At 45.3% G+C, this 25363-nt stretch overlaps 1 protein-coding gene across 2 annotated transcripts in view; it reads left to right on the top strand.

Moving 5' to 3' along the window:
- Window positions 1-25363, top strand: part of ASTN1 (astrotactin 1) — a 306422-nt gene that overhangs the window by 116551 nt on the left and 164508 nt on the right. Inside the window, exons 3-8 of one of the 2 annotated variants that reach the window (XM_084851218.1) lie at window positions 8194-8587; window positions 9712-9858; window positions 12959-13066; window positions 19620-19769; window positions 23031-23198; window positions 24930-25014. In XM_084851218.1, coding sequence (XP_084707344.1) covers window positions 8194-8587; window positions 9712-9858; window positions 12959-13066; window positions 19620-19769; window positions 23031-23198; window positions 24930-25014 — 1052 coding nt within the window. Of the gene's footprint in view, window positions 1-8193; window positions 8588-9684; window positions 9859-12958; window positions 13067-19619; window positions 19770-23030; window positions 23199-24929; window positions 25015-25363 lie in introns of both variants that reach the window. The other variant, XM_084851217.1, reaches the window with a different exon arrangement.

The raw sequence follows: 25363 nt of genomic DNA, 5'->3' as shown, positions 1-25363 counted from the left end.
TCAAGTCGGTGTTGGTGCTGCACTAAGTACCCAGGAGGGCACAGCTGGGAGAGAGTGACCCCTCCCAGTTCCCCCACCCAGGTCTCAGTAATACATGCCAGGTCAGCCCCCTCATCCACAATCAAATCATGGATGAGGGAGGTCTTATTTTGGGCCGACCTGGCATTCAGCAGCAGCACCACCAGACCCGAGGGCAGACTGGTAAGGCTGCCAGGAACCATCAGGTTGGGGGAAGAACCAGAAGAGGGGACAGCTGTAAGGTGTCTAGCCCCTCTTCTCCTCAGCTGGCCTGTTAATCCCCCAACGCCATACCTCCCCCTGCCCGTGACCACAGTTATGGTGGCACCTCCCCCACCCCCTGAGTTATCCAATAGTCCTCCCAAGCACATATTAAAATATTAAGATATAAAATATATAACAGTTTAAAAGAATATAAAAGAGATAAAAGAGAACAGCAGCTAAGAAGGAGCAGATAGTCCACGTTTGCCCCTTCCCCTGGTCTTTAAAGCTGCTGCTATTTGCTGCTGGAGTTGTGGCTGCTGGTGTCTCTGGAGAGGCAGGTGGGTAGATCTTGCGACTCCAAGTGCGACGCTAAGTGCTCCTTCCCGAGCAGCCTCTGGCAGCCCCGCCTTAAGTACCTGTGGGCGGGGGCAGAAGCAGGCTCAGGCTCAGGATCACCCGGTGCAGCTGCTGGCTGGTCCTCCTTCCCCAGGCTCCTTCCCGAGCAGCCTCTGGCAGCCCCGCCTTAAGTACCTGTGGGCAGGGGCAGAAGCAGGCTCAGGATCACCCGGTGCAGCTGCTGGCTGGTCCTCCTTCCCCAGGCTCCTTCCCAAAACTATCACTTTTGGGAAGAATTGCAATGATCAAAATGAATGTATTACCTAGAATGTTATTTTTGTTTCAAATGATCCCCATTATGACATCGGATTTACCTTTTAAGCAGTGGCAGAGAGATATAACGAAGTTTATATGGCAAGCAAAAAACCCAAGAGTTAAAATAAAAATTTTAGAAAGAGGTGGCTTGGGATTACCAGATTTTAAAACCTATTTTTCTGCCTGCTGCTTGATGTGGATGAAGGAATGGGTGATGTTGAAAAATAGAAGACTTTTAGAACTAGAAGGACATGAATTGAGATACGGGTGGCATGGTTATTTGTGGTACGATAAAACAAAAGTGAATGTAGATTTTAATAATCACTATATAAGAAGAACTATATTAAGAATTTAGAATAAATATAAATTAAGGTTCTTTCAAAAAATACCACATTGGATATCTTCACAAGAAGCATTGCATAGAAGAGAATTTGATAGTACGCATAAATGGATAAGATATAATGATTTCCTGGAACTGTCACAAGGGGAATATAAGTCAAAATCAAGGGAAAGCTTATTGGAAGAAAGTCATGTATGTCAGTGGTTTTCATATTTGCAACTTAAAGAAAGGTTTAAAATAGATGAGAAAAATGGTGGATGAACAAACAGAATCTGAGTTTGAAACAGCACTGTGTACAAATGATGAACATGTTATCACTAAACTGTATGAATTACTGTTAAGGTATAAGACAGGATGAACAAGTAAAAGATTGTATGATAAAATGGGCACAAAATGTTGGTCATAATATATCAATGGAAGAGTGGGAAAATAGTGGGGAAAAGATTTAAAATTTACTTTATGTACAAGCCTTAAAGATAATTTTTATAAGATGATGTATAGATGGTATATGTCACCGTCTAAATTGTCTAAAATGTATAAAGGTGTTTCTGGAAAATGTTCGAAATGTGAAGACCAGGAGGGAACATTTTATAATTTCTGGTGGACTTGTAAAGAAGCTAAAACATTTTGGAGACAAACACAGTCTTTAGCTCAAAGAATATTAAAGACTACTATAGAACTAAAGCCAGAAATGTTTTTATTGGGACTAACAGATAAACACGAAAAAGAGAAGGGGGGGAACCCTCTTTCTCTACATGACAACGGCTGCAATTATATGTTATATATGCACAAAAGCGGAAGAATGAAACAATACCAACCATGAGCGAGTGGATCAAGAAAATGATGGAGCTGGCAGAGATGGCAAAACTTACTATTATAATTAAAGAAGGGTCAACAACTAAATTTATTTTAGATTGGAAACCTTTTATAGAATTTGTACAAGAAATAGAGAAAAATGATATTTATGAATGTAGATTTTGAACTTTGAGATGGTTGATTCTCTTTTTTCTGTTGTTAAAATTAGGAGAAAGGAGATAATGTCTGTGAACTCAATGTATGATATACAACTAAGACAAGAACTAGAGAATAATAATAATAAGCATTAGTTGTGTAAGGGGAGCCAAAGGTAGATACCTTACAATCTTAAGAGATATTTTAGTGTATGTGTATTGTTGTTGTGTTTTGTTTTTCTTTTTTAAAAAAATTATATATATAATTTTTATATATTTTTTATATATATATATATATATATATATATATGATCTGCAATTTTTAAATGTCAAAAGCTTTGGGGCTACATTAACATCTACTAAACTCAACCCGTAAGAGCTGACTTCAGGAACATACCTAACCACAGCACTCAGGACTGTGTTAGGTCTTTGCTCCTCTGCTTAATTTGCTGACATTTTTTCTCCTCAGGAAAGGTAGGCATATTCCGTTTCCATTAGGGTGAGAACAAGGTGGGAAAAAATGGCTGAAGCATAATAGCCATTTAAAAAGTCTTTTCCAGCTGTTGTTTCTGTTGCCCATTTAGTAACTCTTGTTTAATCTTTTTTCGTAATGGATCAGATGATGGTTATTTTATTTTATCAAGATCACCCATTGCACAGAGGGGGAGAGAGAGAGAGAGAGAGAAGGAACATGGCTAAGAATAGACCTGAAACTGTTAGTTGGTGGTTAGTGGTCATTTATTTAAGTATTTCTATTCCTTAACTTGCAAAGTTTTAAAGGAAGACAAGCTTGACAGACTGGAGCTCTGGCTTTGTTTCTCAGTCCACAGGTTTGAAATTCAGGTGCATGTTAGTACTGTACCAATTTTTCATGGGTCAGTTTTTGCTGAGAAAGTTGATATTTCAGGAAGTGCAAAAAATATTTGCACCCTTCTGCCTTTCACTGTTTTGAGTATTTTGTTCCTGTGTCTGCTGTTAGTTTGGGAACATTTCCATCTGCCAACATGGCTGGACACCGCAAACATTGTTTGCAAGCTAATTTTGATCCTTTTGGTTCTCCATATCCACTATGAACAATATTTTTTAAAATTCTACTGAATTCTGGATGCAAGGTAGTGGCGGGGGCCACAGCAGGGGGTGTGGAATTGGTATTGGAGTTTTGAGGGCTCGACAACAAGTGCAAGGCCTTCATAGGAACTACTTCAGAATATAGGATTAATTAATTTAACAGCCCCCCTTCATGGATCACTGCCTTGTTGTGGCGAAGGGGCTTGCGTAACTCAATGAAGCCGTAAGCTATGCCGTGCAGGGCCACCCAAGACGGACAGGTCATGGCAGAGAGTTCTGACAAAATGTGGTCCACTGGAGAAGGAAATGGCAACCCGCTCCAGTGTTCTTGCCAAGAAAACCCCATGGAACGTATCACAAGGCTAAAAGAGATGACGCCGGAAGATGAGCCCCTCAGGTCAGAAGGTGTCCAATATACTACTGTGGAAGAGCAGAGGGTATTTCCAAGTAGCGCCAGAATGAGTGAAGCGGCTGGGCCAAAGCCGAAAGGACACTCAGCTGTGGATGTGTCTGGTGGTGAAAAGATAATCCGATGCTGTAAAGAACAATATTGTTTAGGAACCTGGAATGTAAGATCAATGAATCCAGGTAAGCTGGAGGTGGTCAAACATGAGATGGCAAGATTGAACATCGACATCTTGGGAATCAGCGAACTAAAATGGACAAGCATGGGCGAATTTAAGTCAGGTGACCATTGTATCTACTACTGTGGGCAAGAACCCCTTAGAAGAATGGAGTAGCACTCATAGTTAACAAAAGGGTGGGAAAAGCAGTACTGGGGTACAATCTCAAAAACAATAGAATGATCTCAGTACGAATCCAAGGCAAACCATTCAACATCACAGTAATTCAAGTCTATGCCCCAACCACTGAGGCCGAAGAAGCTGAGGTTGTTGGGTTCTATGAAGCCCTACAACACTTTCTAGAACTAACACCAAAAAAAGATGTCCTTTTCATCATAGGGGATTGGAATGCTAAAGTAGGAAGTGAAGAAATCACCGGGAAAACAGGCAAGCATGACCTTGGTGTACAAAATGAAGCAGGACAAAGGCTAATAATCCTTTGGCTAATAATCCAGCAGCACCAGATAGGCCGCTTAACAAGATCAGCCTCGGATGGCCTTCTCTCTGTCCCATCAGCCAGGACAGCTAGACTGGTGGGGACGAGGGAGAGGGCCTTTTCTGTGGTGGCCCCCACTCTGTGGAACTCCCTCCATAGGGAACTCCGCCATGCCCCCTCTTTAATGAGCTTCCGTCGTGCATTAAAAATGTGGTTGTTCAGGCAGGCATTTGGGGTGGGCTAGGGTAGTTTAGAAAATGTTTTTATTGTAGAATTTTATTGTTTTAAACTGTTTTCTTGTATGCTGTACATCGCCCAGAGTGGCTGGGTGACCAGCCAGATGGGCAATTAATAAATTTAATAATAAATAAATAATAAATAATAGAGTTTTGCCAAGAGAACACGCTGATCATAGCAAACACTCTTTTCCAACAGCACAAGAGGCAACTCTACACATGGACATCACCAGATGATCAATATCGAAATCATATTGATTATGTCCTTTGCAGCCAAAGATGGAGAAGCTCTATACAGTCAGTAAAAACAAGACCTGGAGCTGACTGTGGCTCAGATCATGAGCTGCTTCTTGCAAATTTTTGGCTTAAATTGAAGAACGTAGGGAAAAACACTAAACCATTCAGGTATGACCTAAATCATATCCCTGATGAATATTCAGTGGAGGTGATGAATAGATTTCAAGGATTAGACCTGATAGACAGAGTGCCTGAGGAACTATGGATGGAGGTCCGTAACATTGGTCAGGAGGCAGCAACTCAATCCATCCCAAAGAAAAAGAAATGCAAGAAAGCCAAGTGGCTGTCTGATGAGGCTTTACAAGTCGCTGAGGAAAGAAGGGAAGCGAAAAGCAAGGGAGAAAGGGGAAGATATATCCAACTGAATGCAGAGTTCCAGAGAATAGCAAGGAGAGACAAGAAGGCCTTCTTAAATGAACAATGCAAAGAAATCGAGGAAAACAATAGAATGGGAAAGACTAGAGATCTTTTCAAGAAAATCGGAGATCTCAAGGGAACGTTTTGTGCAAAGACGGGCATGATAAAGGACAAAGAAGGCAGGGACCTAACAGAAGCAGATGAGATTAAGAAGAGGTGGAAAGAACACACAGAAGAACTATACAGGAAAGATCTGAATGTCCCTGATAGCCATGATAGTGCGGTCATGGAACTTGAGCCGGACATCCTCGAGAGTGAAGTCAAGTGGGCCTTAGGAGGCATTACTAACAACAAAGCTAGCGGAGATGACAGTATTCCAGTTGAGCTATTTAAAATCCTAAAAGATGATGCTGTTAAAGTGCTGCACTCAATATGCCAGTAAATTTGGAACACTCAGCAGTGGCCACAAGACTGGAAAAGGTCAGTTTACATTCCAATTCCAAAGAAGGGCAATGCCAAAGAGTGTTCGAACTACCGTACAATTGCGCTCATTTCACATGCCAGCAAGGTGATGCTCAAAATCCTACAAGCAAGGCTTCAGCAGTATGTGAACCGAGAACTACCGGAAGTACAAGCTGGGTTTCGAAGAGGCAGAGGAACTAGAGATCAAATCACCAACATTCGCTGGATCATGGAGAAAGCAAGAGAATTCCAGAAAAACGTCTATTTCTGCTTCATTGACTACGCTAAAGCCTTTGATTGTGTGGATCACAACAAACTGTGGCAAATTCTGAAAGAGATGGGAGTACCAGACTACCTTACCTGTCTCCTGAGAAACCTGTACGAGGGTCAAGAAGCAACAGTAAGAACCAGACATGGAACAACCGATTGTTTCAAAATTGGGAAAGGAGTACGACAAGGCTGCATATTGTTGCCCTTCTTATTTAACTTATATGCAGAGGACATCATGAGAAACGCCGGGTTGGATGAATCACAGGTCAGAATTAAGATTGCCGGGAGAATTATCAACAACCTCCAATACGCAGACGATGCCACCCTAATTGGCAGAAAGCGAAGAGGATCTAAAGAGCCTCTTGTTGAGGGTGAAAGTGGAGAGTGCAAAAGCTGGTTTGAAACTCAACATTAAAAAAATGAAGATCATTGCATCTGGCCCCATCACTTCCTGGCGTATAGAAGGGGAAGAAATGGAACAGTGACAGATTTTATTTTCTTGGACTCCAAGATCACCGCAGACGGTGACTGTAGCCATGAAATTAAAAGACGCTCCCTGGGAGGAAAGCTATGGCAAACCTAGATGGCATAGTAAGAAGCAGAGACATCACCTTGCCGACAAAGGTCCGCATAATCAAAGCTATGGTTTTCCCAGTAGTAAAGTATGGCTGTGAGAGCTGGACTGTAAGGAAGGCTGAGTGCCGAAGAATTCATGCTTTTGAATTGTGGTGCTGGAGAAGACTCTTATGAGTCCCCTGGACTGCAAGGAGGTCAAATCAGTCAATCCTAAAGGAAATCATCCCTGACTGCTTATTGGAAGGACAGATACTGAAGCTGAAGCTGAAATATTTTGGCCATCTAATGCGAAGAGAAAACTCTCTGGAAAAGACCCTGATGCTGGGAAAGACTGAAGGCAAAAGGAGAAGGGGACGGCAGAGGATGAGATGGCGAGATAGCATCACCGATGCAATGAATATGAACCTGAGCACACTCCGGGAGAGAGCGGAGGACAGGAAGGCCTGGTGTGCTATGGGCCTTGGGGTCTAGAAGAGTCAGACATGACTTAACGACTGAACAACAACAACAATGTAACAGCCTCAGGCATCCAGCTGTTCATCTTGGGTTCCTGATACTGAAGATAAAACCACTACCGAAACATCCACTTGAGCCTCTAAATAACACTGAAGACATAGGATGCAATCCAGCTGGAGGCTTCCCTGCACAAACCTCTTTGAAATCAATGGGAACTGCTGAAGAGCACAGCTCCCATTCATTTCAGTTCTGCTGTGCAAATTGGAACCAATATTGGTGTTGATTCCAGTGATCCCATTCTGGTATAGAGTCAGAGAGGAGTATTGTCAGGGTGCCTCTGAGCATAGGCAGTGGCAGAGTAGCTCAGAGTCCAAAGAGGAACTGCAAAACTTGGGCAAGAAACTTTCCCAGACTCTTCCAGACAGGGAGGGACAGACTCCTCAGGTTTCAGTAGTCCAGCTGGACAGAGAGAGCCTCTCTTCACACACACACCCATGAGAGATAGTGAACAGGGAGAGGTGGGGCTTGGACAGCCTGAATTCTTAGACACCAGGCGCAGACGTAGGGCCATGAGAGAGATTGCAGGGGTGGAGCTTAGGCAATCTGCCCGATTGGCCCGGCGGGAAGAGCTACGCGTAGATACCTCACAAGACAGAGGGAGATCCCCCCCACGCTCCTTAAGTTAGGGAAGCGTGCCTGCCTTTTCTCAAATGGTAGGCAACTTCCAATCTTCCTGGTTACCCTTTGAACTCCCTGAAGGCTTTTCCTTTGTAGACTGTGAGTTACTGACAATTAGCATCTGTATGACCCATTGAAGTAAAAGGATTAAAGAGTTGTGGATAGAAGCCTCTTGTCTGTGTTTTGATTTTGCTGTTGGGGTTCAGTGGGGACAAAAGGGAAACCTGAAGTACTAACTGCTGAATTAAGATACATAGTAGTGTGGTGCTGGTTTTTGAAGTCCCATCCACTAACCATATGAAGCTTTGCTGAGTCCTGCTGTGGTTTCTGAGCATTCCACAGTCACTTGCGTCCATGTCTCCATGGTTTCTCTGAAGTCTTGAGGAGTGAAAAGGGTGAAATTGCCTGGAGAGAAATTCTAAGTCCAAGACCAAGCTGGACTTAGAAATTCTAAATCCAAGACATGGTGGAAGAGCAGGCGCATGGAACGTGCCACTTCTGACCTATGTTGCAATTGTACTATGCTTTTTCTCGAAGTTGTCTGAACTCTGTTCCATTTTGATTTCCATAGGGTGGCATGATTGCCTTGCTGCTTTCCATCCTGTGCCTGGTCATGATCCTCTACACACGCCGGCGTTGGTGCAAGCGCCGTCGGGTGCCACAGCCCCAGAAGAGTGCCAGTGCTGAGGCGGCCAATGAGATCCACTACATCCCCTCTGTGCTGATTGGGGGTCACGGCCGGGAGAGCCTGCGCAACGCCCGAGTGCAAGGCCACAACTCCAGTGGGACTCTGAGCATCAGGGAGACCCCCATCCTAGATGGCTATGAGTATGACATTACTGACTTGCGCCACCACCTGCAGCGGGAATGCATGAATGGTGGTGAGGACTTCACCAGCCAGGTCACCAGAACGCTGGACTCACTGCAGGGCTGCAATGAGAAGCCAGGCATGGATCTCACGCCAGGTGGGGCATAGTCTTAATCTGTGCATACTTACTGACGACATTCTGTGCGGTTGGGCAGGTGAGCTGTTATTATGTTAGGCATCGATATAGATCATCATTCTTCAGTGCTTTTAGACCCCCAGCTCACCTGAAACCTCAACTGACAATATGGGATCAGCTTTTATTTTTTTGCCATATACATCCATCTTTCTCCTCCTCTCTGTAGCCTAGCGAGATGTGGCCGTTCAAAACAAGCCCCAGGAATGGCCATACAATTTTTGGGTGCCAGATTCTCTATCTTTGGAAGGGATCTCACAGTAGTAAGCAACTGGGAAGGGTCAACGGTGGACATCCACTTTATGCATGACTTACTCAGAGTGCAAAAAGGACATCAAAGTTCATGTATATTGACAGTTATTTAATGTTTTCTTTTCAGTGTGGAATATTTAGGCATATTTTCAAGATGGTAAATGGAAAATCCAAGTATCAGTTTACTAGGAGATTTAGTGAGTGGAGAAGACCAGGCAGCGCTGCAGTTTTTTATTTGCTCCTTTTATTTGCTCCATAGCCTAAGACAGGAAAGCACATTCAGCTTTAAGTGGAAAAATTCTGAAACAGGTGATTCTGATCATCTCCCAGTGGTTGGTCAGTAGTAGCCAGGAGTTCTGTCTGATTGTTTTGTAAAGGGAGGAAATCTCCCATTGGTGCCTGTCAGAGCCTTTCTTCCATTGTAAATAGCAGGTGTGTGACAATTCTGATTGGGACAGTGGTGGGACAAACAGTCAAAGCCCCCTTTTCGCACACCATGGTCCTGATCTGGCTTCTCCCCACCAAAACCAAAAAAACCATGCCAAGCTAAATAATGTTACTAACGTCACATCTAATTTGGCCTTGACCAATTAGAAGTTTCAGCAGCAGTAATCTTAACAGTCCACCCTTCTCTGATAATATAAATGGTTGGTTAACAGCATTGAGATCTCACCGCTGTTGCTAGCTGGTCCACACCTAAAGATAATCCTAAAATTATTGCTTGGCTAGCTGGAAATGAAAACTCTCTCTTTCTTCCCTTCTCCCCCTTCTCTTTCCTTTTCTCCCTTTTTTTTCTCTTTTTCTTAAAGTTTTTGCCTTAAATTCTTCCTGTTCAGGAAGTGACAATGCCAAGCTGTCCTTGATGAACAAGTACAAGGATAATATCATCGCCACCAGTCCTGTGGACTCCAACCATCAACAGGCTACGCTGCTCTCTCATACATCCAGTAGCCAACGCAAGCGGATCAATAACAAGTCACGAGGTACCACCTAGAGTTTCCTTCTGGATGAAGTGGGCTGGGAATGGGAGCGATCTGTCAGCCAAAGTCATGGGTGAACATCCTGAGAAGAGCTTTGCTGGAACAGATCAAGGGTCCATCTTGTCTACTGGTTTCTAACCAGAGGCTCCTGGGATGCTCGCAAGGTTTGGTTTGGTTTGAAATCCACAGCTCTCTCTGTTGTTTGTCCCTGGCACCTAGAATTCAGAGATATTTAATATGGAGGTTCCCTTTATCTGTTGTGTTCTCCACGGATTTGTCCGCTCCATTTTTTGTAAGAATTCCCGTTTTCTGGTGGAGGAGATTAATGGAGGGAGCCTTCACCCTCCAGATGCTGTTTCTTTCGGAGAGCTGATTGTGGATAAAATCTCCAAACTGGCACAGTTAATTTTTCCAAGATGAGGGTTTTGTGTGGGGCTGTTGTTCTTCAACAGTGTCGCACTGTGCCTCTTCTACTTTCTGAAGGCAGGTGGGGAATGCCAGTGTAAACCTCATGGTTAATGAAACCTCAGTCAGTGGCACCACCTCTCTGTTAAAGGTGATGGCACTGATGTAGCTTAGGTGAGAGCAATTACTTTAATGCAGGCAGTAGAGAGTTGTTGGGGCCTTGTGAATACTGCATTCAGTTTGGCCCTTGAGAGATGGACTTCAAAGCCCATCCTGGCCACAAACTAGCACTGAGCCAAAATTGGGTGGGGTAGCTTTGTGAAAATGTTAATCAGAATCAAAATGGGCTTCCCCCACCCCCTCACTTTGTCCTTGGGTGATTTGTCAGGGATCATTATAGAATGGCCATGGAATTGTTTTGATCCTTAAAGTGATCTCCAGTTGGCAAAGATTGCAGATGGGACCAGTACAGCAAACATTGCCTGTATTCCAATGGACTTTCTTTCTCTCTCTCTCTCTCTCTCCTTCCTTCCTTCCTTCCATTATATCCCACCTTTATTCCAAGGGAGCATTCATATGCTGCCTCAAGGCAGCATACATAGTTTTCCCAGGCAGTCTCCCATCCAGGCACTTAATCTACCCAGAACTGCTTAGCAGTAGGCAGAGGACTGAATCATATGCCTTCTGACAATGCCCTCTGTAATGCCAGCACATAGCTAAACCTGGTTGGCAGCATAATGCTTTGATGTCATCATGTCCAATGCATGATCCCTGATTGGCTTAGGGTCACTTGAGGAGGAATGAAAAGGCAAGGGGGGCCTGTATACAGCTGAGAGCAGCCCCCCACCTCCAATCACTACAATGAGCTGAAAAATCAAACCTGAAGAACATTCAGCTAAACACTACCAAAGACTCACTTAATGGTCTTAGTCAAGTCATTGTCTCTCAGCTTCGGATTCCTACCTGTGAAATAGGAATCATAACGACCAACCTCGTAAAGTTGTTTTGAAGATAAGCAAAAATAAATGCTTGGATAGCGTTTTTCACTTTAAAATATTTATGCTCTGGATAGCTTCTTCAAGATTAAACAGCCCCTGGGGTTCCATCACATTCTCATTTCTAGTGTTGCACCAAGAAGTGGAACTCAGGGTGGGATTATGCAGAGAGGGATTGGCTAAATCTGCAGTGGGGGCAACATCACCCATCACTTCTGATAGTTTTGGCCCTGTCTCCACTGATGAGGAACCTGGGGTGTGTATGAGATTGCCCACAGGCGAGGATGCCTACAGACCTCCCCTCTCTCTCTCCATACACTTTGCCCAATAAAGTGATGCTTGTTTCACTAGCGCAGCCTTCCCCAACCAGGCCATTGGGCAAGCTGGCTGGTGATGATGGGTGTTGTAGTATAACTAGGGATGTATGAGAATTTCATTTCTGCTTATAAAACATGTGAACATGCCCTGTTTGAAGCCCTGAACGTGAGTGTGAGCATGAGCATGTATCCGCTGAAAATATTCACAAATTGCCAAACATGCGCTCACATTTGAATTGGATGATTTTCTCAGTTTGATTTGTGCAACTTTCCTAATTTGTGCAAATCCCCACACACACACCCTGAGTCGGCCTGCTTTAGTCTATGGAGGAAAGTTTGTGCAAATTTCATGTTCAATCGCAGCTCGATTTCCGCAATTTTCCCATCCCCGCAGAGCGAGCAGCAATCGGAAATGCAAATGGAAATTGGGCACAAGACAAGCCGTGAGATGATGTCCAGAGAATCCCAGCGATCTTGAACATCGCTCATTCACCCATCCCCAAGTCCAGCACCTCTGGAGGGCACCAGGTTGGGAAAGGCTACACTAGTTCAAAATAATATTGACAGTGCTGCGCCAGTATAGTACACCCTGCCCCTAATTATGGTCTGCATATGGAAAGTGCTTGTCATAATATCTGGGGTGTATCCACATCTCTGCCTCCTCCTCTGCCTCCTCTCCTTTATATATATGGGACCTATCTCATAGCCAGCTGTTACTGAACTTTCCCCCTTTGCTTTGCCTTTTCTCTTGAGAGCCTAAGGCTCAAACTACACGCTACAGAAAGTTCCATGTTCTATTTTAACCCAAAGCAATGTGGGCAGGCTGTGTGTGAAGGAAGAGCAAGCGGGGATAGGCTGCTTTACCCTTTACCCTTCTCTCTGGTCACTTGAGCGTCAGCCCTTGGGCAGTATAGAAATGTAATAAATACATATATTCCAGCTCCAGATCACCTCCCACAAGCTGCTTTTTCACCTCCATGGGAATATATAGAGAGAACATATGGGGATCCCATATCTTTTTTCTAACTGTTAAAAAAAGCAGCTTGGAAGGGATGATTTTGAGCTAGAAAATGGCAGGGGGAAGGGTTAAGTACTCCTCTCCACCCATCCTGTCACTGCCCCGATTCGCAGACTTGCTTTGAAAAAGAACATGACGGGAACAAAAACATAATTCTATGTAACATGTAGGTTGATGGGCAAAAGACCACCTGAGCATATGCTCCTGAGTAAAACCCCATCCAGTCCAATCTTAAATTTCAGTGCGGATCTTTTGCCCCATGGATCAATAAAAGCTTTATTGTAAGATTGTGCGATGGGGGGAGTGGGACACAAAGGGACAGTTATCGCTGATGTTAGCAACTATTTCTTTTCTAATTTTTAATGTAGCTGGCTCTGCATTTCTGAACCCTGAAGGTGATTCTGGGACAGAAGCGGACAGTGATCCCCAGCTGACCTTTTACACGGATCCATCGCGGAGCAGGCGGCGAAGTAGAGGTATATGGCAACAGCAGGGTCACAGCAGACAGAATGGACAAGGATCAGCGCAGAAGGGCTTGCAAAGCTGAGGCCCTTCAAGGCCAAGCAGTCCTAGCTGTGTGTTGATTATATGTCTGGCACGCTGTACATGCTTAGGTGTCCACAGTCACCCAGTTCCTGCTACGCCCTCTCTCTTCAGTCTTCTTCCACCTCCTCCTGAAAGAAGGGTGTTATGGTTATGGGGTATCTTCTTTCCCTGCCAGAATGCAGGTTTGGGTCTGGTCAGTGCTTGGAAGGGAGACCACCTGGTAACCTTGAGTTCCACAGTGGAAGAAAGGTGGGATATAAATGTAATAATTTAAATAAATAAATATAGCCTTACATTCTGCCCTGGCTCAACAGATTGGGTAACTGAATGAAGGCCAACCTGCTCATAGCTGCTCTATGTAGGGCAGGGGTCAATTGTGAGATATGGCTCCATCTTACCTCAGGTATTGAATTTACCACCTAGAGAAGAGGGAGCTCATCCTGGCAAAAATGCCCCATGTCACGTCAACAGTATTAGATAGTGGTGCTCTAGTCAGCTCTGCAGTACAAAAACAGCCCTCTGGCTGTTTTTGTACTGCAAAGCTGACTAGAGCACGACTATCTAATATTTTGGAGGGTGTTGTTCAGGTGAGCACTGTCTAGAAATTTTGAGGGAAGTCAAAATAATTTCAATATGATGAGTGAAATTCCTCGGGGGCGGTCTGCAAATTACTGGGTTCAAGAGTCTTCAATGTAGCAGGTAAACCATAAGAAGCAGGCCTCAGTGCCTGGCCTTAAAAGATGTTCCTTTTGGGGTAGTTTTGCATCTAATCTACCCAGCCAGGACACAGGTACCTTGTGGTGTGGGGGAAACAGGCATGTGTATAGGCGTGGGTCTATGCCAGTCCTGAACAAATTGTGTTGCAACAGCCATGTATTCTGGCCTACCTGGTGCTTGATAGCCATCAGGGATGATGGGAGGTATAATCCCAACAACATCTAGAGGGTCACAGGTTCCCTCCCCCTAATATAAATAATTAATTTCCCCTTTTTAAGCAAAGGGATTTGTACATTTGCATCGATACTGGCAAATATACTTCATGGAACTGTTAGTCACTAAATTATCTAGCCAGAGATATAAGCACTTCTAAGGAATAATGCTGCCCTCCCCAAATGGCACCCCTTTTCTCTGTCTGTGGCTGACTCAGTTCCATTCCATGGCAACCAGAAAACTACTTCCAGAAAGACAAAGTAATCCTACGTACATGTAGATTACTAACACAGATTAATAAGCACTTTATAATAAACAAGAAAATGCCCTCAAGTACATAGTAAATCATAAGAGTTCACATCTTGCTGCCACAGCGAGGATATTCCATAGTTTCTCCTTGCAATGACTTCACTGGCGTCCACCTGATTTTCTACTGATATTGCTGAAAACAGGAATATGCATTTTTTGTGAGCAAGGCAGCAACTGATTAGATTCTTTTGGCCCAGAAAATGCCCAGCCCTTTTTGTGTGGAAGCTAGCTATCGGTCCATCTGGATGCCAAGCTGCCTTTCAGGACTGGATCTGTTTGGGGGAAGAAAGGATGGTGCCTGGTGCAGCTTGCATAGCTTGTGTTGCGTAGGCAGAAAGCCAATGTCTGTGCTCTCAGTTCTCAACAAGTGGTTATCTTGAGAGTTGCAAAATAAGGCCTTGGAAAACACCAAAGCAGTTTTAAGCCATCTCTGAAATTCCCATCAAATTGCCACTAATATTGCCCTGGAGTTAATATTTCAGTTGTTCTGAAAATAAGCAGCATGTGATATCATTTTAATTTGCAACACTATCTCATTAACAACTCTGCTTGTGTAACCATTATCATGACACCTCGACTGACCATGCACTAAATTCAATTGGCCGAGTCTGAGTGCTGATGAAAGAGCCAATGAGATGTAGTGGCTATAGTGTCGACCATAAGAACATAAAGAGCCCTGCTGGATCAGACCAAGGATCTATCTAGTCCAGCATTCTGTTCACACAGTGGCCAACCAGCTGTCGATGGGAGACCCACAAGCAGGACATGAGTGCAACAGCACCCTCCCACCTGTATTCCCCAGCAACTGGTGTACATAGGCTCATTTGCCTCTGGTACTGGAGGCAGCACATAGCCATCGGGACTAGGAGCCATGGATAGCCTTTTCCTCCTGGAATTTGTCCAGCCACACTTTTAAAGCCATCCAAATTGGTGGCCATTGCCACATGCTGTGGTGGCGAATTCCATAGTTTAACTATGCGCTGTGTGAAGAAGCACTTCCTTTGATCTGTCCTGAATCTCCCACCAATCAGCTTCATGGGATGACTCTGGGTTCTAGTATTTTGAGACAGGGAGAAAAATGTCTCCCTGTCCACATTCTCCACACCAGGCATAATTTTGTAGACCTCTATCATGTCTCCTCTTACCCTCCTTTTTTCCAAGCTAAACAATCCCAGCTGTTGTAACCTTCTCTCATAGGGGAGCTTACATGTGGAGAATTGCAGTCACTGTTAATTTATTAATAGAATCATCATTAGCATGTGCTCAGTACTTCACAATAAATTTAAGAAAGGTCCCTTGGCAGGCTTACAGTAGAGCTGGGCAACTTGTGGCCTTTCAGATATTTTGGCCTACAGCTCACCATTAACTATTCTGGTTGGAGAATTGTAAGCCAAAACATCTGGAGGGCCACAGGTTCCCCACTTCTGCAGTATACTAAGGCAGATAACAAGGAAAGGGAGGGAATAGGGTGGGGATAGAAAGTTGCTATGTCAACACTGGACGAAGAAGAATTAGATTTGTTGTTGTACGCTGCCTTGGGAGGGCTCATGGACTGAAAGGCGGCCAAGAAATATTTTAAATAAATAAATAAAATTGGAAAGAATTGGAAACTATCAATAACTATATAAAATGATGATACTGGAAACAGATGAGAGAAACAGGTATGTTTTTAATAGACAATAGCTAGCCAAATACACATTAGAGGAATGATGTTTTTGGAGGTATGGTATAGCAAGAGAGAAAGGGGCTAAGCAAGAGAGAGCACAATAAATTAGAACCGGAAGGGCAAATGTTTTGAGGAGAATACAGAGAAATCAACATGCAGGTTTTAAGTTGGCACAAAATCATGTAGAGGCTTCTAAGCAAGAAAGTGATGCTTAAACCTTGTATGAGATACAGCAGAAGCCAGTGATGGAATAATAAAGAGGAGTGATGATAAAAAAACAACAACAATGAGCAGCACAAATCATCCATGCAGAAGAATTAAGAATGGAGGCTGGAAGAGCAAGGAGAGAATCTGGGAGAGTGATAAGTAAATGAGAACAAGCACAGCTCCTCAAGCTTGAAAGTGAGGTGGCCCCCCACTCTGAAGGCAAATCAGGCCTTTCGCTAGCCCCTCCAGGAAGGTTCTTCTGGAGCCCTTCAATCACAATGGGGGGCTATCAGTGTATATGATACTTCAAAGTAACAAAAGCAAAAAAGACAGGGCCTGCTTGCACTGAGGGGCATACAGTCTGAATGATGAGTGTAGGAGAGACATCTAGGGCAAGAGGCAAGGGTAAGAGAGGAGGGCAGGAATGAAAGAAGAAGGATAACAAGGGATGAATATGAGCAAATGCAGTTACCAGAACTTGTGCTTTGCTTTGCTTGGGAGTGAAGACTAATGTGAGTTTTTCGCGGAAGGATTTTACTCTCAGACTCACTTAGCTCACATGATCGTTGGATGGCCAGAATACAAATATGGTAGATATGTAAGCAAAGACATCCATCAGCAGAGATGCCGTCAGAGTGACACAAGCTGTCAGCAAATTTTGTTTTTATTGTTTTTAAAGAAAAACCTGCTTTCACCATTTGCTTTGAAACCCAACCATTTCAGATTTTTAATTATTATTATTAATATTTTTTAAAGCAACATATTTTCTTTTCAGATGTTGCTACGAAAGCGAGCCTTCATACAGTTGACTAAAACACACGCAGTCTCACATGGCCTGCATCTCTGACCATTGCTTCTGCCCTGCTGGGATGTCATACCAGCTGTCAGAGATAGTAGATGGCAGGATGACTTGATGCCCAAGGGACATGGATGGAGGCTGCCACTCAGGAGTGCGTGCCTGAGACGGGGATAGAGTGGGTGGAGTGAAGCACTCTACGGAGTGTCATTAATTACCCTGGGGAGCCTGATGTCTCTGCACTTGAGGGCTGGTAATGAGGGACTCTACAGTTCACAGCCGCTGTTTAGGATATAGGCTGTCAGCTGACACTCCTATTCTGGAAATTGCCCATTCCTAAATCACCACAGATGAAGCAAAATGGTAAGCAAGGTCTATGTAAGCAAGGTCTATGTATTATGATGGCCAAGTCATTGGGAATTCTCTGGCTAGATGCTTGGCCGTGCCCTTCTGCCCATGCTTCCCTGGCTCAAAGTTTCACAGCAGTGTCTGTGTGCACCTTTTTCTCCCCCCATCTCCCACCCCCAGGCTCTCTTCTCAGTTAACTTCCAGCACCCCCTGATTTCATAGGCAGTGAAAGTCTGGGTTTCTTGTAGTCTTTGGAGTGGGGAAGGGACTCGCCTGAAGCCCAGGAGACAGATCACTGCAACGACATGACAAGGCTGCTGGAGAATGGCAGCAGCATTTCATGAGGAATAGGATGGTGCTCACTGTAGGGAAGACCTCCCCCGCAGTAGGTTCCCCCTGATTGAGCGTGGGCTGTTGAATGTTACAGCAGTGCCGTGAGATGAGCCTCTGTAAAGCACCTCCTGTGGCACCGCTGAGATGTTCTAGAAGGGCTGAGGTCTGTTGGGCTTGAGGCTTGCAAGGAAAATCTGGGCTTGCAGTTCTGTCAAAAGCCAGCAGGACCAAGATCAAGGAGGGATCCTTGAGGGTTCCCTACATAGCAGGGAGGAAATCCTGGCAGGGAGGAAGAAAAAGAAGCAGGTGACCACACAGCCCCCCTCCCTCACGACGAAGACAGTCACAACTGGATTGGCCCTGCTGCTCTCCCAGTCCCAGCTCAAACATTAGACAGCCACGGAATGCAGCCAGTAGCCACACCTGTGTTCTTTCCTACACAACCATGTTTGCTCCATAAACATAAGCTCTATTTGCTCCATAAATGAAAAATAAATTTACAGTCACAATCTGTGCATCTTCTCTAAAGCCTGCACCTCTGATGGGACAGAGGCCCAGACCGATAAAGGGTCCCACCAACTGAGAGCTGGGAACCCCCAATTTGCCATGGCATGTTTTGCACATGTTTTGCATCTGACCTTTCCATGCGCCACATCATGCCCCAGAATCACTTGCGACACACAGTGTGGAATGTGCTTCTATTTCAGATGGGGCCTACCGAGATCAGAGAGAGAGTGGCGCCTCTCTCCCCTTTGAAAGGGCAAGGGTCTCTGAGGTGTTCGCTTAGTTCAGGCATCCTTCTCCCATACATCCTTCAGTGGCTGTGCCTCTCTTCCCCTTGATGGTTATTGGTCTGTCCTGGGCCAAGTTTCCTGAGGGTCTCCCCAAAACTGGGCCTCTCCTTTGAGGTAAACTGAGCTCAGTAGAGAGCTCCTTCTTAGCAGGAGAGACTTTAAGATTTCATTTGTCTGTGTTTTTGGTGTGTGTGTTTTAAGTTTAGACATAAGAGAACTAAGAGACACTTAGCTGTGCAACTATGAAGCTGTGCTGTAAACAACAAAGTCCTGAGTTCAAATGTTGCCTGTGCCATGAACTCAGAAGGTCGCTTTAGGCAACCCACTATCTTTGAGCCTCAACTACAATGTGGAAGTAATATTGACACATTTTACAGGGTTTTTGTAAGGTTTACTGAAATAATGCACGTGAAGCACTTTGAACACTATTCAAAGTACTCTTTATTATTGCTGTTATTGTTGTTTTCATACATTGGGCAGAGCTAAGATCTGTACACTCATGAGTAGTTATTGAATTTAAATAAGGTCCTGTTATTTCCTTTAATATATGAACTCCATGAAATTGCTCGTTGAAGCATGGATTCTTCCATGCAGTTCAGTTTGCTTGAGCCCCATTGGTCATGCATACTGATCACGCTATGCACTGTATTTTGCCTGATCTTAGCCTTAAGCATGTTTTATTAAAAACTGGAATAATTACAATGCAATCCTATACATATCTTCTCAGAAGTAAGCCCCATTGAGCTCAGTGGAGCTTGCTCCCAGGTGAGTGAGTGAGTGAGTCTAGGATTGCATTCCAATAAACACATCCACAATTGTTGGTTTGTGCATGACATTTTTTATTCTTTGAATGGTGGACAGGCATGGGGAAAGACGAGGTAGACTAAATAAAATACTGTTATCCACCCTGAGCTCTTGGGATGTGGTAGACTATGGGTCCAATAAGTTAAATAAATGCTTGTTCATTGCATGCAGTTGTGTTAGCCGTGTTCCTCAGGCTAATCGTCTGTGTTTCACTGAACTAGCTCTCTCCATGTTATTTCCTCTGGTCCACCCCTTCATGACAGTCTCTTCAATTCTTCTTTGCTTTGCCATTTCAGTGGGTTCACCAAGGAGTCCAGTTAGCAAGACTACCCTGACGCTTATCAGCATCACCAGCTGTGTCATTGGTCTGGTTTGTGCCTCCCACGTGAACTGCCCGCTTGTGGTCAAGATAACACTGCATGTCCCAGAGCACCTTATTGCTGACGGTGAGCCAACACTCTATCTGCCACCCCACTGCCCTGTTTGCCAGATCAGCACCAGAAGTCACGTGTGTGCACGCACATCGATGATTCCTCATAGATTCCTCAAATTGGTCTACTTGAAACCTGGTGTCTGTGTCAACCAGGACAGAGAAGCAGCTAGCAATTCTGATTAGGGCTCCCACACTTTCCACTTACCATTTTGCCAGCATGTGTAGAAGATCTCCACCTTCTGCCCCAAACCTGTTGGCTACCTACCCCCTCTCATCAGGGCCAGCTTAGTCATTGCAGTATATAGCATAACACAGGTCCAGAGACAGGTTAGGGGTCCTAATGGGATAGTTGTAAATATAAAGATTTATGCAACTTGCACTTGAGCATCCATGGCCAAGTCCCAGCTGTGGCTTTCTAGCTGTGAATGGAACCCTCCCTGCTATCTCCACTGCAGAGGAGGGAAGCAGGAAAGCTTTGATTTGTAGTCAAGGTCACAGCCACCTAGGCCTGGCGCACACTGTTGATGGCACTGGTGTATGGTAGAATCCAATAAATTGGTGTGGTTCCTGTTCATTTTATGGGCCAAAACCATTGGGAAATACATCCAGTCCTTCCAGATTATTTCCAGAGTGGACTGAGAAGGGTCCAGCCATCTTTAAAGAGCAAAAAGGATGAACTCTAGGCATGTGTTTGTCATTCCCCACACACACACACACAAACTCTTAACAGTTTTTGTATTCGGGAAAAGCAAGGATTAACAGTAGCAGCCAGGAACATAACTAGCCCAATAGGACTAGTTAAGCTCCTGGCTGCCACTGTTAATTGTATCTATTCTTTCAATATACTTATACAGATCTTAGTTGGTGCCTGTCAGATTTGATGAGAGGATCCCTCATCCCCACTTAAGATGCTCTGAGAGGACGAGGGCAGAGAAGAAGAAGGCTGAGTCCCATGAGGCTGTTGGAAATCCCACCAAGCCATGGCCTCCATTCCTGGAGTGCCAGGACACATCCATTCCAAGCAAGTGGGTTGAACTGATGAGACATGGCAAGTGGATGGGACAGAAGGCCGTGAGGAAGTTTGGGTGGAGCATTTCAAGGTCACTGGGTGGCCTTTGGCAAGTCTCCATTTCTCAGCCTGAGCTACCTCACAAGTGATGATAAAATGAGTTAACCCCATGTATAGTGTCTTGAACTCCTTGGCAGGAGGATAGCTTTGAAAGAAAATGCCTTCCTGCCTGCATACAGTTTATATATTGTAATGATGTATTATAGTGCCTTAGAACCTGAGCTATGAACCAGGAGGATCCTGGCTGAACTCTTGCCTCCGCCACGATCTCATTGGATCAGCCTTCCCCAACCTGGTACCCTCCTGGTGGGTTGGACTGCAACTCCCATGGCCATGCTGGCTGAGAATGATGGGAGCGGCAGTCCAACACACCTGGAGGCCACCATTAGGGGAAGACAGCATTAGATATCCTTAGATGCCAGACTCTCAGTCTTAGCACCACCCACCACCTGCTGATCTACCTTACAGAGTAGTTGTAAGGATTGCTGAGACAATGTATGTGAAGCATTTTGAATGCTTTAAAGTGCTGTATAAAATGTTAAGCGACTTTTACGTGGTAGCTCTGCATTCTGCAGAATTTGCCTCTGTCGCTCTCTATGTGGGGCTCGTTTAATATTCTCCACAGCCCACTCTGTGGGCTAAGTTTTGAAATACCAGCAACTTGTTCAGTAGACGCAGGAGAATAGAAACTTCAGATTTTAAAGCCCAACCTGCCTTTGTGCTAAGAAGCTTGCAGTGAAAAGAATATGGCTTCTGGATCATAGAGCCCCATATTCCTTTGTAAGTGTTGGTTCCAGCTTCCCAGAGTGTAGAAACAAATGCTGTCCTGTGAAAATGTTGAGGTGGGTACCCATGATTTTGCCAAGCGTAGGCCCCCTCACCTTCTGTTTGCAGATGGCGAGAGAGAGGCGCATATGGCAGCACGTGTCACATTTACGTTACCTTGTATATGAACACCCAAGAAGTGTTTTAGCTTAGGAACCCAGCACTGATGCAATAATGATCTAATTCTCATGGAGGTCCGCGGGGGGTGGGGGGGTTGTACATCATATGACTGAATGTTCTTCCAATTATAAAATGAATCCCTTCCCATAGAAAACTGGATGTCGGATAGAAGATTAGGGTAGCACTCTTCTGCTTGACATACCACTGTTCTTTGTGCCAGATACTATTTTGTATGGAGATACATTCAGTCACAGGAAGCCCTACTGGCACTCTGAAGTGGAACAGTCCAAACGCAGCTTCACCACCTAAGCAGAAGCGAGGCCAACAAGGTGGGTTTTACAGACTAACAATGTGGCTGGTTGAAGGCTGCCCAGCATGGCACATAACGCAGGTGGGAGCTTGTGAAGAGATCACACTGATACAGCAACTGACACTGGTTTGAGAGGGGGATTCATTATTCCTCTTAGTGGGAGAGTTTGGACTTGAACAGATTTTGAGAAATCCAGTCCACTCCTGTGATGACTTCCATGGTAACAAATTTACTTCTGTGTTTTTAGTTTGTTGGAGCTATCTCCCCATCTTGCTATTTCTCCAGATCCGCTTTGCTTTCACCCTCCCTACACATAATCACAGGAACTGCTTTCTGCCATTCACTTCCAAGGAGGCAGGGTGTGTCTTCACCAGGGCATTGTACCAAGGAAGGGAATTCAATGTTTCATAAGCACTCAGCTACATCTGTATGGGGATGGAAGGACTAGCTCCCAATCCCCCAAACAACCATATGGTCTCTAATTCTCCTGGAATGCTCAGGAGACCAGAGCTTCCAAACATGGTCACTGGCCAAGTATGAACCTTGCACTGGAAGATATACTTCTTGGGCTATTTCCAGAAGAAAATACATGGTGAATCCACTACATCCAAATGCACTCTGGTTGTTTTTGCTCAGTCAGAGTAACAAATAGTTGTTTGAGAAGACAGTGTGGGCTTGGAAGTTATTTGAGAGGGGCACTCTTAGGGTGTTTTCACCCAAGGAGCTTAAAGTGATTGTTAAACCTACATTGGACAGACTGCTCACTCACATTACACATCCCTTTTGCTTTGTCTTTGGCATTAACAATGATCAGATATTCACTTAAACAGCAAGGGGGGATGAGTGGGGGGTGGTCAGCTCAGAGGAGATTTAGACCTCATGCATGAAAGCACCCTCAGCGACAGTCTCTCGAAATATGACGTTTCTCCCAATTTCTATGTCCCTTGTAGGGAGCCGGTTTATCTTGCTAGAGGGCAGCCAGTTGGATGCCAGTGATTGGCTAAACCCTGCCCAGGTGGTTCTCTTCTCCCAGCAAAACTCCAGTGGGCCCTGGGCCTTGGACTTGTGCTCCCGCCGGCTCCTTGACCCCTGTGAACACGAGTGTGACCCTGAAACGGGTAGGTGGGTGCAACATGAACATGGGCATATATCGGGTGGCCTGAGGGAGCTTGTCTCTGTGTATGTGACTGAGCAAATTGGGAGAATTTTATCAAGTTCCAGAAGCTGTCAAACAAACTTTGGTTGTAAAGTCCTGTCCAAAGAGGCAAGTTCCCCTTGATTCCCTCTCTGTGGCAACAGCAAGTCATGAAGCTGCCTTAGACTAATTCTGACCATTCATCCATTCAGTCCAGTACGTACTTGGATGGGAAGTAGCCCCTGTTCTTCAGTCTCTAGGCAGAAGGTCTTTTCCAGCACCTGCTTCCAGAGATATTGAACTGGAGATAGCAGGGACTGAACCTCAAATCTTGTATATGCAAAGAATATGCACAGTAAGGAGGAGATCCTTGAGACCTAGTTTGCTTGTTTTCTTAAAATTTTCTGAGTGCTGCCAGGCTCCACTCTCTGCTTTGACAGGCACCGCCCAGGTGCTCCCAGGCTCCACAGCCTGCGTTGAAGAGCTGAGCCTCAGAAGACCTGGTGGTCGACCCTCCCCTCTTCTGCATCCCCTGCAAATGGTCCCAAGAGGCATCTCTTTTGCCCTTTGCCACCGTGACTCTCTTGCCCATGTCTGCATTCTGTCCCTACAGAGCTGGCATTCCCTCTGTTCCAACCATCTGCCGTGGCAGCTGCCAAGCCCAGCAGGCCTCTCGGAGGGAGGGCAGCGAGTACCCTCATAGGGGGTCTTTCTAAACTCACAGGTTTTTGTCAGTTTTCCTGGGTATGTCTTTTAAAAAACAAATGGGAAGAGCTTCTGCTGAGCCTTTTGTTCTCTTGGCTGTCTCCTGACCTGATTACTGTGTAGAGCCCCGGTTGTTTTCAGAAATACCCGCACTGGGGGCTTGATCCAGGTGCCAAACCAAGCCTCCAGGTCTTTCACATGCAAAGGCAATGCCTGGCTCTTTGTCCTGTTATGTAGGGGAAGACTTCAACCACAAGCCAAGCACCAACTCTCTTCCTTCGTTGCCCCACTGAGACACCTGGTTGGAAGGTGGGGAGGATGACACAGCAGCCCCTTCAAGCCAACAGGCAGAAACCGCTAGGCCATTGTTCTCAGGCCTTTGGGCCTTGGTTCCCCCTTCTAAATGTGTTCTGCCTCCCTCTCCCGACCCTTGCACACGCTCACATGCATGCAGTCTGCTGCTGTGTGGAAATATCAGAGGATCTGGGGGCATTAATCTAACACTGGCGTTAGAAAAGGGAATAGAACAAGGCATCTCACTAACCCTGTGCAGGCGCTTGCCTGCTCACATGTAGTGCTGAAGTGTGGAGGGGGACGTGGGCACTGGGGCTGAGGCTCACATGCACACCCACATCCCCCTCCATTCTTTAGCGCTACATGCAAGCAGGCAAACGCCTGCAGAGGGCTACTGTAGACCAGCCTTCCCCAATTTAGTGCCTTACCAATTTGTTGGAGTACAGCTTCCATTATCCCCCAGCCAGCATGGTGTGCTGGTTGGGGTGGGTTCAATGGTAGTTAGAAGGTGCCAGGTTGGAGAAGGCTGCTGTAGACTTCTGTGAAAGCATTATGTCACTGGCTGTTTTATTTCTGGTTCCTCTCCTAATAATTCCTGACATGGCTTTTGTCTTTCTTCAGTGCTGCTGCACACCACAAAGGCCAGGTTTCTTTCCTGGACAGCCCCATTGCCCCTTCACTGCTTTCCTATTCTTGTTTGTTCTTCCACTTCTAGGCGAGTGCCTTTGCTATGAAGGTTACATGAAGGATCCAGTGCACAAGCACCTTTGCATCAGGAACGAATGGGGCACAAACCAAGGGTAAGTGCTTTGTAGAGGTCTCCAGTATTGCTGCTTGGCCTGAGTAGACACAACACCGTCCTTTACGTCAAGGACCTGGCCAGCAGGCAAGGCGACGCATAGGGTGCGTGGAAAGATGGGTCTGGCGAGGTTTCTTCTTTTGTTGCAACTACCATGGGCAGAAGGCCAATAAGGGATCAATAGCTAGGAAGGCATCCCATGGAGCATGGCAAGGATCCAGGCAAGGCTGGAGAAGTCAGAGAGCTGCAACGGGAACCAAGGGTAGCTTGATGGGAAGTACCCGCAGTGTTCTCAGCTAAAGGCAGACTCAAGCCAGCCACTTGTAGGGAGAGGGCTGGTGAGACTGCAA

The sequence above is a fragment of the Heloderma suspectum genome, chromosome 4 (assembly GCF_057233095.1).
Source record: "Heloderma suspectum isolate Gila_16-S chromosome 4, 16-S_ref, whole genome shotgun sequence".
Lineage (NCBI taxonomy): Eukaryota > Metazoa > Chordata > Lepidosauria > Squamata > Helodermatidae > Heloderma > Heloderma suspectum.
This window is presented reverse-complemented; position numbering and strand designations above follow the sequence as displayed.